This window comes from Hoplias malabaricus, chromosome 10 (assembly GCF_029633855.1).
Source record: "Hoplias malabaricus isolate fHopMal1 chromosome 10, fHopMal1.hap1, whole genome shotgun sequence".
NCBI lineage: Eukaryota > Metazoa > Chordata > Actinopteri > Characiformes > Erythrinidae > Hoplias > Hoplias malabaricus.
Window position 1 is genome coordinate 38,748,283 of NC_089809.1, and position 16,065 is coordinate 38,764,347.

General features: G+C 42.0%; 1 protein-coding gene across 1 annotated transcript in view; it reads left to right on the plus strand.

Moving 5' to 3' along the window:
* LOC136708360 (corticotropin-releasing factor receptor 1-like) overlaps positions 1–15,318 on the plus strand; it is a 30,782-nt gene extending 15,464 nt beyond the window's left edge. The window contains exons 7-14 of the mRNA XM_066682868.1: positions 4,219–4,339; positions 5,816–5,969; positions 6,308–6,368; positions 9,441–9,513; positions 9,601–9,686; positions 12,037–12,172; positions 13,149–13,190; positions 14,485–15,318. Of these exons, the coding sequence (XP_066538965.1) occupies positions 4,219–4,339; positions 5,816–5,969; positions 6,308–6,368; positions 9,441–9,513; positions 9,601–9,686; positions 12,037–12,172; positions 13,149–13,190; positions 14,485–14,625 (814 nt within the window). The 3' untranslated portion in view covers positions 14,626–15,318. The remainder of the gene's footprint in view (positions 1–4,218; positions 4,340–5,815; positions 5,970–6,307; positions 6,369–9,440; positions 9,514–9,600; positions 9,687–12,036; positions 12,173–13,148; positions 13,191–14,484) is intronic.
* Positions 15,319–16,065: the final 747 nt, after the last annotated feature.

Consider the following 16,065-nt stretch of genomic DNA (forward strand, 5'->3'; position numbering starts at 1 on the left):
CAACTAAAGGTAACACTGAGGCTTCCAGGGCAAAGTAACAGGGGGAGCCTTGGTTGATTTTAATGGTCTTCCTTCAGATGTAAGTGACCTTCATCTGTGTGAAACGGCACATGTGCTCAGACTGGTACATTTATGCACCTCGACTCATTCATTCATTCATTCATTCATTCATTATCTGTAACCCTTATCCATTTCAGGGTCGCGGTGGGTCCAGAGCCTACCTGGAATCACAGAGCAAGGCAGGAATACACCCTGGAGGGGTGCCAGTCCTTCACAGGGCTACACAGACACATTCACTCTCACACACACACACACACACACATTCACTCACACACTCACACCTACGGACACTTTTGAGTCGCCAATCCGGAGCACCTGGAGGAAACCCATGCAGACACAGGGAAAACACAACACAATCTTCACAGACAGTCACCCGGAGGAAACCCACACAGACAGAGAGAACACACCACACTCCTCACAGACAGTCACCCGGAGGAAACCCACGCGGACACAGAGAGAACACACCACACTCCTCACAGACAGTCACCCGGAGGAAACCCACGCGGACACAGAGAGAACACACCACACTCCTCACATACAGTCACCCGGTGCTCTGGTTTCCTCCCACAGTCCAAAAACACACATTGGTAGGTGGATTAGAGACTCAAAAGTTTCCGTAGGAGTGAATGTGTGAGTGAATATGAGAGTGTGTGTCGCCCTGTGAAGGACCGATGCCCCCTCCAGTGTGTATTCCCGCATTGTGCCCAATGATTCCAGGTAGGCTCTGGACCCACCACGACCCAGAACTGGATAAGGGTTACAGATAAAGAATCAATGAATTATTTATTAAAATAAACAAAATAATTATGATGTTAACAATGATTTCTGGAAAAACTGAGGGGATTAATAATTGGAGTCCATGTGAACGTTAATGTTGGTGCTGGTGGGAGTGGAGCTGGACTGAGGCAGGTAGCAGTATAGGGCATGTAAGCACAAGACCTGCAATGAATAACAGAAGGCTCAGACAGTCAGTCTTCCTTCAGTGTCAGGCAGGACAGGACGACAGTCCATTATTCAGAAGAGAGTAGAAAGTTGGAGTTTGGTTTTAGATGTATGGAGGAAGGAGTATTATCCATTTCAGAGAAAGAGGAGTGTGGAGAAATCCTTGAATCCCTTTTCCATTAGTTGTATTTACAAAGAAGCTTGTGGAAATTCAGCACTGGCAAAAATGAGAAGAGCTCATTTCTCTAGTTCTTCATCAGTTTTGTTCATGTCTGCATAACATCTGTTTGAATGTAGATCCTGGAATTATTAAACTCATTCTTCTGGGAAGAAATTTCATGCCTACGTCCATCCAATGAATAATCGCTCACAGCTATTTCCACCAACGTGGAACCTGTTCTGTTCCCATTTGTGAACCTGATTTGGCACCGTTTGGCATGTTTCCAACAACGCAAGTTTGTCCCAGCTCGAATCAAAGAATAGTAGGTTCTTCTACATGAACAGTGAACAGTAATCCATGGGCGAGTTGAGATAAAGAAGCTTCAGAAAGAGCCCAGAGCCGCAAATAAAGCTTATCAAACAGTGAAGCTGGATAGGGTCATTTGCCACATTTTAAATCATCCTCAATGGTGCGCTCTGACCTGTTATCTGTTTTCTGATTTGGAAAGAACCTGGAAATAAAAGGAAATATTAATTCATTCTTTGTCTGTAACTTATCCAGTTCAGGGTCACTGAAGGTCGCAAGGCAGGAACACACCCTGGAGGGGTGCCAGTCCTTCACAGGGCTAAAAGGAAATAAAAATAAGAAAATATTTTTATGGATCCTGGAGCTGTGGTCAGGGCAACTCAAGGAGTGTTGGCTACATTTCTTCGCTGTTCTCACTCCTCTCTGTTCTGGAGCTCAGCAGATGACTCAGAACTCTGCATCATTTCCACATGTGTACCATATCTTACTCTGATCTGACCATGCTCTGGCCAACAGTGGATAAACCATGACTCTGTCCTGGCTCTATGCGTTCATCTCTGGCTCTGGAGCTGAATTCAGACACAGCAACACTGGAACCCAGCCACCACAGCACCCCCTGCTGATGACGTATGCTAATATTGGTGGAATGACATTTCCCAGCAAGTTGCCAATGAGGCTAATGTTGCTAACAAACACTGGAAGTCAATTGTCACCTAGTCTCAGCCACAGATGCTCTGCCCACAAGTAAAACTGGTCTCACTCTCAGGATTCTACAAGTTGCATTCTGATTGGCTGTCTGTAAATCCACATATACTCACTTCCGTGTATCAATTTCTACTGGCTCTGGTATTGTTCCAACGTGAATCGCCTACTTCTAGACGTCATGCCAAAATATCATGCTTGTGATTGGTACTTTTGCATGTCAGTCAAATTTCTTTTCCTCCACCTTTGAGGTGGTTCTTGGCCACGTTAACTGGCAAAACGCACCACACTCTCTGGCAGTGTGAAACTAATATTCAGCCTGAATGGGTTTAGTGAAAACTCATCACCAAAACCTCTCTCCATGAACATTCTGGTCTTAATAATGGTCTCAGAGAGAAGTTGATGTGTTGTAGGACAAAATGTGACCCACAGTGTTCATACCAGGACAGCCCTGACGTCGTGAAGAATGGGGAGAGTAAAGGGGAATTGGGCCTCAGTTCTGTTTGGTCAGCACAGCAGCAGTGAGACTGAAATGGATGAATGCTCCAGTGGCTGAGTTACTCGAAAAACACCTCTCGTATACTGTCAGAGAAAAGCATTGCCTGAGACTGCAGCAATCTGAGCAAATAAATAATTGATCAATATGAAATATGCATGTATTTCAGTGACAGGCATTTTCAGGGCAGCAAATCCAAGGTGATCAGCTAATGCTGTCCATCAGAGCAGCTGTATGTTTAGCTCAGCAGCTGGAGCAGCAACAGCAACTATTTTGGGAACATAAAGGAAATGATGTACTTCCGAGCTTTGGCAAGTACATTTGTGTGTGTGTGTGTGTGTGTGTGTGTGTGTGTGTGTGTGTGTGTGTGTGTCTGTGTGTGTGTGTTTCATTGGAAGGGAGTCTAACATTATGTTACACTTATTCATCTGATGGAATATACTCAAATTGTTCCACTCGTCCAAATAATATTGTTTCCAAATGTTTACACACTTTCAACCCTGAGAGAAACACACTTATGGCGCATTTCCACTTCTCCACCAGGTAAATCAGGTCCTGGTCCTGGTTCTAGAAGCGGGTTCTTGTTTAGTGGCTGTTCTCTCGTGGTTCAGAGCGAGTCGAGTAGGGACTAAACCGTGGGGTGTAAACCTTGCAGAGCGCTGACTGTCCAGAGAGAGTTGTCACTCTACGCCATGCAACGCAGACGACCAGCACCAACTCTCCATCTGTAAAATCTCCAGCTGCAGCAGAGATCACGTTTGTTTTTATCCGACTCACGACGGCAGCTCGTAAAATGACGCCGTGGTCTTTTGAAGAGGTTCAAACGCTCCTTGGATCGGTGGCCGACGAAAGAATCCAGCGAGAGCTGGACGCTGCAACAAGGAAGGAACAGACTCTACTGATCTGTCTGAACTGATGACGGAGCTGTGTTCAGTCCCAAACAACAACAACACGCCAATACACTATGAGTAAACACCGCTTAACGTTACCGCCGCCGTTGTTGTGGTTTTCAAAGCCTGCTGTTCTCGTGGCTCAAAGGTTGAAAGTTAGAGAAGTGGGTCTGGGAACATAGGGTCTGCTTCAGAGGTGCAGAGGTTGCTCTGTGTGTGTGTGTGTGTGTGTGTGTGTGTTTGTGAGCCCAAATTTTGTTGTACAGTTGTGCACTGACAATATTTTTTTTTTTATTTCAAAACCAAGGTGTGATTTTTCATTGAATATAAATCCAGGACCTAGGGGAATAAACACTCCTCAGAAAACAACAAAACAAATGTAATCTAGAAACAAAACATAAAAACCAACTGTCAGCTCATTTGTTACTCATCATTGTTTTTATTTCTTCATATCTCTGATGTATCGTATGGATACCTGCTCCTCACGTTTGTGCTCAGATATAAATGTGTGTTTTGTCTCTAATCACTTTTGAGGAATGTATTTAGACGATAAAAAATCTAACACTGAAACACAAAAATGAAAAATTATTCATATTTCACAGAGACTGAATCCTTGACAAATGACACCCACTCCACGTTGTTTCTGTCTCTCCCCTCTGCAGGAGTATTCGCTGTCTTAGGAACATCATCCACTGGAATCTCATTACAGCCTTCATCCTGAGGAATGCCACGTGGTTCATCGTTCAACTCACAATGAGCCCTGATGTACACGAGAGCAACGTGGTGAGTGAGGCCTGAATCGAACTGAACAGAGAAGCTCTGCTCAATTTAATTTCAGCTGCATGTTTGCGGAGAAATGCAGGAAAATGCCTCTCTATCCCAGTGGTTCAGATGCAGAAATAGGCCACACCTGGGGTCTGACCTCTGCTTTTAAAGCTGGATGCTTCTCAGCCACACGTCTGCTTTCACTGAATGACGTGCTTCATCACTGCTGATCACTTTTGCATATCGTAGCGTTATAATATATAATATATAAAATATCGTAGCGAAATATTTACTCACTCAACCATCAAAGGTGAGTTGGGCATGGAATTTGAAATCAGACTAACAGGTGATCATTAAACTCTAATTTCATAGCTGTGCTGGACCATTAAATCTGTCTAACACTGCTATTTACTAATTTTCTATGATGCAGTCGCATTTAACGGAATTAAATCTTCTTGAAACATGGTGGTCACCTGGGGTTGGGATGGGGATTACTGCACTTCCACTAGGGAGGTGTATTTCAAATCACAGTAACAGTTAATAAAGGGTTAACTGAAATGAGATCCTAAAGTCCCAAACCTGCAACATTAAAAACTGAAACCCCACTTTCCTACAGCAGGGGGTGTAAATGCTTTTTTAAACTATATTGTTATGCGAGCCCCACAGAGGCTGTTGTCAGAGGAGCTCACCGTGGAGCAGTGTTCCTGTGCAGCGTCATTCTTCCTAACAGCGCTGCTGCAAAACAGCTTTCTAGCGTCCCCTCGTGTGTAATGATGAGTTATTATTGTGTATTGTGTTATTGTGTATTGTGTTATTGTTAAGTCAGTCCAGGTGTTTACGTTTCATTATTCATGGCATTAGCCCTCTTTGATTAGCCTCTTTTTTGATAGTATTTACCTTCTACAAAACTGAGGAGCAGCATCTCTCACTGCCATTTTTGTGATTAGATGTCATTATTTTAGATCAAGATATGGAGGTAAACGTTATCATTGATATATGACTAGCTCTAGTTTTTCCTTCAGCTGGATTAATCAGCAGTGCAGGATGTTTTTGTTTTCAGCCACTAAACATAGAACACATCAAACTGTTGTAAGGAAGTTTGGTGCTGTGTAGCATCCATGCTGTTGTTTTCTAATGACTTCAAAAGATCCAGTGGTAACTGGTACTCGAATATTGATTTAAACACTCAAATACTGGCACCTAAACAGTTAACCTTGCACATCCCTAGCTTTCACCTCTCACAGTGCAATCAACATTTTTGCCATTGCCCACATGTGCTAGTGACATGGTCTTATGCTTTATTTTTGCAACTGTGCATAGTGTCATTGAAACAATTCCCTTAATAGCGCCTCCTGTGGTGCAGTTTCTAAACATGAGTGAGTATGCCTGTGTGTAACAAAGCAGTTCAATGAGGAATTTCACATTGTATAATCGACATGCACCAACCTCACTCTTGTTCAAACTCATATTTTTGTTCGTCTGTCTCTCTCTTAGCCATGGTGTCGTTTGGTGACAACGCTTTATAATTATTTCCACATGGCTAATTTTTTCTGGATGTTCGGTGAGGGCTGCTACCTGCACACGGCCATCGTTCTCACGTACTCCACTGACAGGTTCAAGAAATGGATGTTCATCTGTATCGGATGGTGTAGGTCATTGCAAGACATCATGAACATTATTATCTTAGATGGACACACAGACACACACATACACATACACACACACACACACTCATACATATACACACACACACACACCCATGCATACATATACACACACACGTGAGTGCACACACACACACACACATACACACACACACGCACACACACACACATACACACACACACACACACACACACACACACACACACACACACACACACATACACACAAAAAATATAATCAATATTATATATGATATTTAATATATATATCATATAATTGACTAAAAGAAGGGCTTGTAGTGACTGCTGTTTTCTGTTGCAGGTATTCCCTTGCCAATTATTGTAGCCTGGGCCTTTGGGAAGCTTTACTTTGACAATGAGAAGTAAGTCTGCATCACATTTTCAGAGAAAAGAAAAATATTTATTTGTTGAGTCACATTTATCATTAAAATAAATACAAACAAACATCAATGCAGTTTGTATCTTAGTTCCTTGTTTTCAAAAAAGTTGTTGATGTATTGTAAGTTGAGGAACCCAGCACTGATCAGATGAGAACCACTGCTGGGTACATTGGCTTCTATAAAACTTTTCTTAGTGGTATTTACAATTGTTCTAATTTTAATATTTTTTGTGAAAGTAAATGTTTACATTAAAAAATGTATTTAAAAGATGATCATTTAACAGGTGCCTTAGACCTTCACACAGAACAGTACACAGTGTACTAAAGAGTAAGAGTTCTTAAAATAAGGGTTGCGAACACCTTGGGGGCTTTTGAAGACTTAAGAGTGTTTATATAAAAAAATTATACAAATGCAGATCAAAGCACAGATCCCAGATCAGTGCTGGAAGTGGAGGTGTTGTTTGATGCCATGACACACCTGATTAGTGCAAAGCCGCCAACCAATCATCATTCTCCACTAAACCCACTGTCTCCACCCTTTTCTCCAGCAGCAAGAGACAAAACACACAGTGGGACTAGACTGTAGGGGGCACTGCTGGTTCCCACTGCTGCATGCGCTCTGTAACCCATTAACACAGAAGGGGTTTTGTGGATCAATCTGTATCGGCTGCATTTGAGAAACTGCTGGACGCTGTGGGAGGACACATCAGTGGGAGGTTCCTAAATCAAGAGCTTGTGTCTGATTGGCTGTAGATGTTTCTCTTCTGCAGATCCTTTCCTGTTTGGACTGATGGACCGTAGATCACTGCGGGGTTATGAGTGTCTTCCAGAGGTTCTTCTGTGTCACATCCCCCAGTAAAACCAGTGTAATGTGGTCAGCTGCTGACCAGTGCACTGATCTACATAACAGTCATTACTGATGTCCTACAACAGCGGACTTCAGCAGTTCTTTCTTATTATTGAGAGTTGGTCACCACAAAAAGAGTCTGAAATGTAGAGTCTTAACAAGGCACCACTTGAAGCCCACGCAGACACAGGGAGAACACACCACACTCCTCACAGACAGTCTCCCAGAGGAAACCCACGCAGACACAGGGAGAACACACCACAACCCTCACAGACAGTCTCCCAGAGGAAACCCACGCAGACACAGGGAGAACACACCACACTCCTCATAGACAGTCACCCGGATCGGGAAACAAACCCACAACCTTCAGGTTCCTGGAGCTGTGTGACTGCGACATTACCTGCTGCGCCACCGTGCCGCCCAGCAGAGATTCAGAATACTGAATAATCTTTATTGGCTAATTTTTCATTTTTATGTGCACCAGAATTGCAGTGTTTAACGATAGAACACTAAAATGTCTTCAAATTTTAAACTCTTGCCTGCAGTAACAATTAAGAAAATGTGCTCTTTGAGTGCAGTTTAATTGTATCTGATTGGCAATGAACGTCATATAATTGCATTTGCTTGTTGAAAAACTAATAACTTTGTACTTAAAATCGATAGTATGTCTCAAGCAGGTTGTGTCAATGCAGCATTTTGTGTCAATAATAATGTAATAATAAAATAGCAAGCTTTTTCTGGAAAGGACATCATCTCCTTTGGAAACAGGGAAAGTAAGCTGACACAGTTCTTCAATTATTCATGGAGAACATAAATAAAATGTGGTGGTGATAATGTAACTGAGGTTTGGGGATTTGGCTCATGTGCCGTAAACGAGTACATCATCTGTGTTTGTGTAATATCTGAACAGTGAGGACTGAGCCAGTGCAGCTGGAAGAAGGCAGTTAGTTGTGAATTATTGCAGACATGAATCTTGGGTGAAGATAGAAAGACATGCTTTAATAAAATCCAGAAAGGCCGTACCATAATGGAAATATGAAATAGGGTCATATATACACATATCATAAAGGATAGGGCATACATTATTAAAAGGTGTATTATACCTATTTAAAGGTGACATTCATGATTATAATCAAAAAATATATATTTTATAAACGCTCTCCAGTCTGTTTATGCACTGGAAACCAGTCTAATGTGTTTATGAAGCCCTGGTGTCAGTAAATGAGCAAAAAAACAAAGTGTCTTGGTCAGAAATGCTAGGCATCCATTAGCAGAGATTCTGCGAACTTTGAAAATCATGAACCGAGATGAGGATATTGCTCTATTCCTGCTATTAGGGACTTATTTTTTCCATTTCTGATTATTTAGATTGGAACTGACTCTAAATTCAGGAGAGTGCTAAATGTATGAAAGTAAATGCAGAGCGAAAGTGCTACAAAACGAAACAGCTCGAGTTACAAATGAGTTTTTGTGGTAATTCAAACCGTGATTAAAAACTTACAATTTACACTTCAGCCACGTACAAACAACAGTCGTTATATTCTTCAAACACGCCATTCTACTTTAAAAGATGCTGACGCTTATGTATGCCATATAATTGAAATTTATATTTTGCTGGGTAAATCAAACATAAAAAAACACACACACACCTACTTTGCCATCAGTTTTGATTAGAACCAAGGATACATCATCAGCGGAGGGCACTGTGGGGGCTGGGTTTCAGTGGCTGTGTCTGAATCCAGCTCCATGGATAAATGGATAGAGTCAGGACAGAGTCATGGTTTATCCACTGTTTACAGCACACGCAGATCAGAGTGAAGTATGATACACGTATGGAAATGACGCTGGGTTGTGAGTTATCTTCTGAGCTCCAGATCAGAGAGAACAACTGAGCCAATGCGTCTCTTTTGCGCTGAGAACAGCCCCATAACATTTTATTTGCCATAACACTATATTTCAGGCCCTGAGCTCTTTCTGGAGCTTCTTTATCTCGAGGCGCTCATGGACAACAACATGGTTTACACTGAAGAACCAACTCTTCTTTGGTTCCAGCTGGAGACAAACTTTCAGAAAACAATTTATGTCAATGAAAACGCACCGAACGTTTCCAAATTAGGTTCATGAATGAGTGAAAAAGCAGTAATTGTCTCTCTGTAGATTTGCAGGTGGATTTTTTCTAAGTTGTTACTGTACTTTCTTTGACATCAGGTGCTGGTTTGGGAAGAGAGCAGGTGTGTACACAGACTACATCTACCAGGGCCCCATGATACTGGTGCTTATGGTGAGAAGCCTTTACTCACCGTGTTCTCTCAGTGAATCATTCACACTTTGTGGGACCTTTGTTAAAAGCTCTTTCTGAATCACACAGATAAACTTCATATTCCTCTTCAACATTGTGAGGATCCTTATGACCAAACTCAGAGCCTCCACCACCTCAGAGACCATCCAGTACAGGTACACACACAACACACACTCTTTATATATCACAGAATGTATTTTTAGATGTGGAAAACATGGTGAAAACAGTTTGTGGACAGTGGAGTGCACAGATGTCCTGTTTTTTGGGATGTAAAAAATGCTTTAGGAATTCAGTGAATTCAAATAGCTTTAAACACATCTGTTTAAGGCCCACCTTTTCACTGCTGCTATTGGCCTACAACCTGCATCTACAGCAGCCATTGGTCAAAATGTTTCCACACACAGCCGACTGACCACAGCCTAAACTTAAATGTAAATAAACACAAATCAGTTTGACATAGCTGGCTTTTTTATTGTAGTGATGTATTTATTGATATTTATTACATTGGGATGAAAATAAACATCTAAAAGGTGGTAAAAGTAAAATTCCTTTGGAGTTGTTTTGTTGAAATGAAGGATTTGGTTTAGCAGTGCAGTCTATTACAGGATATTTATTATACTCTGTAAATGTTTATGTATTAATGCATTATGATTGCATGATTTTAGATGTATACCTCCCCTTATCCTTACACCCAGTGTCTGTAAATGGGTAAAAAAACAAAGTGTCTGGGTCCGGTGCTAGGCTTTCTCTCTCTCTGCTCATGGCAGAGAAACGCCATCTGGAGGTTTTTAGACAACGGAGAGACTCCAAACGCTGAAAAGCACCTATCTATTCCTGCTCCATAGGGGGGTAACACTGACTTATTTTTGCTGTTACAGTTACATTACTTAAGGTGGAACCGACTCTAAATTCAGGAGAGCGCTAACTGCATGAAAGTAAACACAGAACGAAAGTGCTACAAAACTAAACAGCTCGAGTTACACATGAGTTTCTGTGGGAATTCAAACAGTAAATAAACACTTACAGACCATTTACACTTCAGCTGCGTACAAACAACAATCGTTTTTTTCCTCAAACACACCATTCCACCTTAAAAGACGCAGAGCTTCTGAATGTAAACTAACCATAGAACAGTGTTTCCCCACAATCAGAGACATTACCCTTTACACAGACTGAGCTTTGAATGTGCAGCTGCACTGATATTATTTTATTTAATGCTTTTCTCTGGACATTATACAAGCTCTGTGTGCACAGCTGGTACTGTGTCAGCGATGGGTGCACCATAATTTAGCAGAAGTAAAATTCACTTGAAATGAGGGGTGTGTAGAAACTTGTGGATAGGTGAAAAAATACAGGAAAACACAGAGCAAAAGATTGGAGGCCCATAAGAATCAATAATAAGATGCTCCCACCATGAACCATGCTCACCATGTTTTTCAAAAGTGGGCGACTAACGTGCAGCAAATAGAGGACGCTAGACCCCTGTGTTATGCCTTATGGGCATTTTGCTGGAGTCCTTTTGACCACGTAAATGGAAGGGTCACTGTGAATAAGCCCAGCGTTTTCCTGACTGATCAGCTTTATCCTGTGATGAAACATTTCCATCCCGAGAGAAGCAGCCACTTCCAGATTGAGATCGCCATCCTCGAAGCACCAGGGGGTCACTGTATTTTGATCAGTATGAGAATGTAAACCATGTTCAATGGCCTTTACAGCCACCAGAAATCAATCCACTTGGATGGCCACAGGAGAACTGGGACCGATGTGTTAAACTCCTTATTAGATTTGACCAGTTCTCCCCCATTATTCCGGCCTTCCCTGATCACACAGTGCCCCAGCCATGGGCAAGAGCATGTGCTTCCTCTGAGACCCGAGGCCAATTAGGGATTAACTTTGGGCGCTGAAGTTTTAACATTTAACTACCTTATGTTCAGTGTCATCTTCCAAACATGTCCAAATAGATCTGGGCAAATAATTAAAAATAAACTGAAATCGACATTTTTGACTAATCTACGTAATCTTGTCTGTAAGATTGTATTTATTTTTCTTTTAATTCTGTTCTTCCTTTTTTTATTCTGTTAATACTGTGTGTTCATGTACTATCCCTTTAAACCCACACCACTGTGCTGTAGTCACATGACTCTTCCCCATGACAACGAACATAAAGAAGTCAAATGTAAACACTGAGAGAAACCAGTTTGGGACCAAAGTGTACCCCCAGTCTGTTTCACACTGAACACAATCACACACCGAATGTGAACAGAGCACGGCTCAGAGACGGAGCTCCCAGCCGCGTCAGAAACACACACCCCACCTTTAATCCTGGAGTGCGTTTACAGCACAAGCCTCGGCAATCAGTTCTGAAGGGTTCTTGATGCTCTACTGACACTTCCATGTCGTTTTATAATCATCTAGAACACCGTTCATCGTTCGGCATGCGCTGTAAATGTTTTCCTTTCTGAAAATATGTGCATCTCTCTTATCTCATGCTTCTGAACCCTGTAGGAAGGCCGTGAAGGCCACCCTAGTGCTCCTGCCTCTGCTGGGAATCACATACATGCTGTTTTTTGTAAACCCAGGGGAGGATGAGGTCTCCCAAATTGTCTTCATCTATTTCAACTCCTTCCTCCAGTCATTTCAGGTAGGTCTCCTTTACCTGGGGCAGGATGTGGATGGTGCAGGTATTACACTGCCCTCCACTTTGGTTGGTTTTTGGTTGGAAAAACTAATGTACGCACTGGGAATACTGTTATCCCTTTCACATTGTGACATTCCCCTCTGAAATTTCGATATGTCATGAGTCTGCAAAAGAAATTTAACAGGAATTTCTGTGGAGTTTTGAGGAAACCTCAGAAAATGAATTAAATATATTTATATAGCATTTCATATTATCAAAATGTTTTAATACTGTTAACAAAGCTTTTAATACTATGTATATAATATATAAAATACACATTATATATTTTTAATTAATAAGTAAAAAGTTTATGGGGCATAACAGTTCTGTTTCTTAATGAAACGTCTGTGACCTGCTTTGGTCCAAACCCCACAGCAGTGTTCTCCCCCTGTGTAAACAGCCCTGTTCAGAACGCCCGCTTTCAGCACCTGTTCCTTTAAATGATAATGAGCCGCTCGCTGTTCACCCCGACCCCGAGCGCACAGCAGTGAGGAGCGAGGAGCAGAAGATCTGGTTTTCAGTTCTCTTTCTTCTCCGTTCTTTCTCTGTTTTTACTCAGTGCTCTTATTTCTCTGCGCTCGTTGTGTCTGTTTTGCTGCGTTTAACCTCGTCTTTGTGCTCTCACATAAACACGGGTCCAGCTCTGTGATTGGACAGACTCACACAAGGGGGTGGGGCTATTCTAAAGCCTCTACACCTGACGTGCAGCTCGTTTTATGTTTTTGGACATTTATTTCAGCATGCCCCCCACTCTGGGTGTGTGTTTACAGCCCCTAGTGCACTGGTGTGTGTGTGTGTGTTCACTGCCACAGACAGGTTAAATGCAGAAGACGTCCAATGACGACCAACTGCTTTACATTACTTTATTAGGTCTCTTCTCTCTGTCAGGGCTCTGTATGTTTTTCTTTTTGTGCTAAACTCTGTTCTCTCACTTCTTTAGGGCTCCTTTGTGTCTGTGTTCTATTGTTTTCTAAACAGTGAGGTAAGCGCAGATCAGTTTGCGCACACACACACACACACACACATATGCTTGTTCATTGTTATCAGAGACACTTTATTTTGCTCTAGAACCCTCTGATTGTCAAAGATAACATAATCCAGATGCATTCATGATGAAGTCGGCCATTTTGGATCCAAATGTAGTTTTTTCAATGGGAAGAGGGTCATGTGACACATCAGACTTATTGGGAATTTCACAAGAAAAGACAATGGTCTGAACTACGGATAGTGGAAGCCTGTGCTAGCATTTCTCCTGCAGTGTTGCTATCAGTGTATGAAGAGTGGGAGAAGAGGGTTGCATTGACAATCCAACACAATGTTTACGTAATGTTTTAACGTAATAAAGTTACGTTAAAACAAAGCACACCATTGTTTTTCTTGTGAAAATCCCTATAAGTTTGATGTGTCACATGACCCTCTTCCCATTGAAAAAAACAAAAGTTGGATCAAAATGGCCGCCATGGTCACCACCCATCTTGAAAAGTTTCCCTCCTCCCATATACTAATGTGCCACAAACAGGAAGTTAATATCACCAACCATTCCCATTTTATTAAGGTGTATCCATATAAATGGCCCACCCTGTATGTGTACATATATAAACACCAAAAAAAACACTTATTTATAATTGTGAAAGTTACCCAATTACATGTATCTCCAAAATTAGTAACCTTACAGGAGAAGGAAAAAGCCTTATCTTTTCAATGGAAGTCAATGTAAATATGTTTTATTTAAAGTAACTTTGGGGCATTTCTATTGGTCATTCATCATGAAATATTCATACAGCGTGAAGGCTGTGAAACAGAGGAGAAGGTTGTTTAGATTAATAAAGAGTCTGCTCTAAGAAAAAGACTTAAATATAACATGTCCTCTGAAATATTACATGTGTTAAATGTGTAAAAACTGAACAGATTTAAGAACTCATTAATTCCTCAGTGAGCGCTGTTTCTTAATGAAGTGTTTAAACAAATCTGTCAAAAGGAAAATCGGAATCTCCGTGTTTGTGGAGGTTTAGTTTACTGCATCATCTGAACACAGCAGCTGTCCTTCACACTGTGTGAACATTTCATGACGAATCGACCAATAGGAATGCTCCAAAATGACTCTGAATAAAATCTTTTTTAAAAGGACTTCCACTAAATCTTAAAGAGGGTTTTCCTTCTTCTGTAAAGCTACTGTTTTGGACAATCATGTCTTTCTTTGGACAATATGCAGAGTGTAGAGACAGTGTCGTGTAGTGAAGTGATAGGCTAGTGTGTGTGTGTTTGTGTTTGCCCAGGTACGCTCTACAGTACGGAAGCGATGGCACCGCTGGCAGGACAAACATTCAATGAGCACACGAGTGGCCAGAGCCATGTCCATCCCAACCTCACCCTCACGCCTCAGCTTCCACAGCATCAAACAGTCCACCTCTGTCTGAGAGAGAGAGAGAGAGAGAGAGAGAGAGTGAGAGAGAGAGGCTATCAGAAAGACTGACCAAAAGAGGATGACTTTCTTCTGTACCCAGTTTAAAGAGCCTTGATGACAATGACAATGAGAACTTTTGTTCATACCTCACAAGATCTACACGTCCAAAGGGCCACTGAGGAAAGGCACTGGCGACACTGGGACCTGAGACACTGGACGTGGAGACGAGGAGACGGGAGGACAGACCAATCAGATGATGGAGCTTGTGTTACATTCAGACCTCCTTATGTGTAATATTTTAATTATTTATGATCTGACACAGTTTCAACCAAAATATCAATAAGGTCTTTCCTTACGTGTGACACTGTGTGTTTGTGTGTGTGAGAGAGAGAGAGAGAGAGAGAGAGAGATAGAGAGATGTACAGAAAGAGTCCTCCAAGAGCTGCACTTTAAATCAGCTGACAGCTATCCACCAGTCAAATCCTGTGCCGTGGTGTCCACCTGTCGCGTCTGTAATGTGATCTGTGATTAATGAAATTATATAAAAAACGAAACCCCTCCTTCTGCAGGACGACTTTCCTGTTTCTAAAATGTCTTCTGAATTTTTATTGATATCACTGTGATTGTGTGTGTGTGTGTGTCAGTGACTGGGTCAGTGTGTGAAACTGTCCACAGGTGTGTGTGTGTGTGTGTGTGTGTTTGTGAGAATGTGAGTGTGTGACTGGGTCAGTGTGTGAAACTGTCCACAGGTTGTGTGTGTGTGTGTGTGTGAAACTGGGTCAGTGTGTGAAACTGTCCACAGGTGTGTGTGTGTGTGTGAGAATGTGAGTGTGTGACTGGGTCAGTGTATGAAACTGTCCACGTGTGTGTGTGTGTGTGTGTGTGTGGCTGGCTGGGTGGGTGTGTGAGTGACTGACTGTGTGTGTGTGTGGTGCTCTTGAACCCAGTGATTCCTGGTGGACCCTGAACAGGATGAAATGGTTGTAGAAGCTGAATGAATTAATAAAACTATCCATTTTAACCCCACTCTTCTGTATGATCATCTTACAAATAAACATGCACAAACAGAGTGGAGTCAGAGTGTATTCTGGACTGAACTAGGTCACTCTTCATAAAGAGCTCTCAGCTGGATAATTTGGCGCAGCTGTGTTCTTTTAAATCTCGGCTTCCACTTGTCCTTGGTAAGACCAAAGCCCCCGAACAGAGCAGAGGGAGGACATTTCTCTTCAGACGGGACAAGCAGGTGTCCAGATGAGTAATTCCCTCTGGGAGCTGTATTTTCTGAGGCATAGTGTGTGGGCAGATGGCACAATAACTGTTAAACTGGTCTTTCTTTAAAGGGGACATACCCTCCCTGTTCTTCAGAGTGAAACACAGTTCTGGTTCTTAATGAAACATCTGTGACCTGCTTTGGTCAAATCCCCACAGCAGTGTTCTCCCCCTGTGTTCTCCC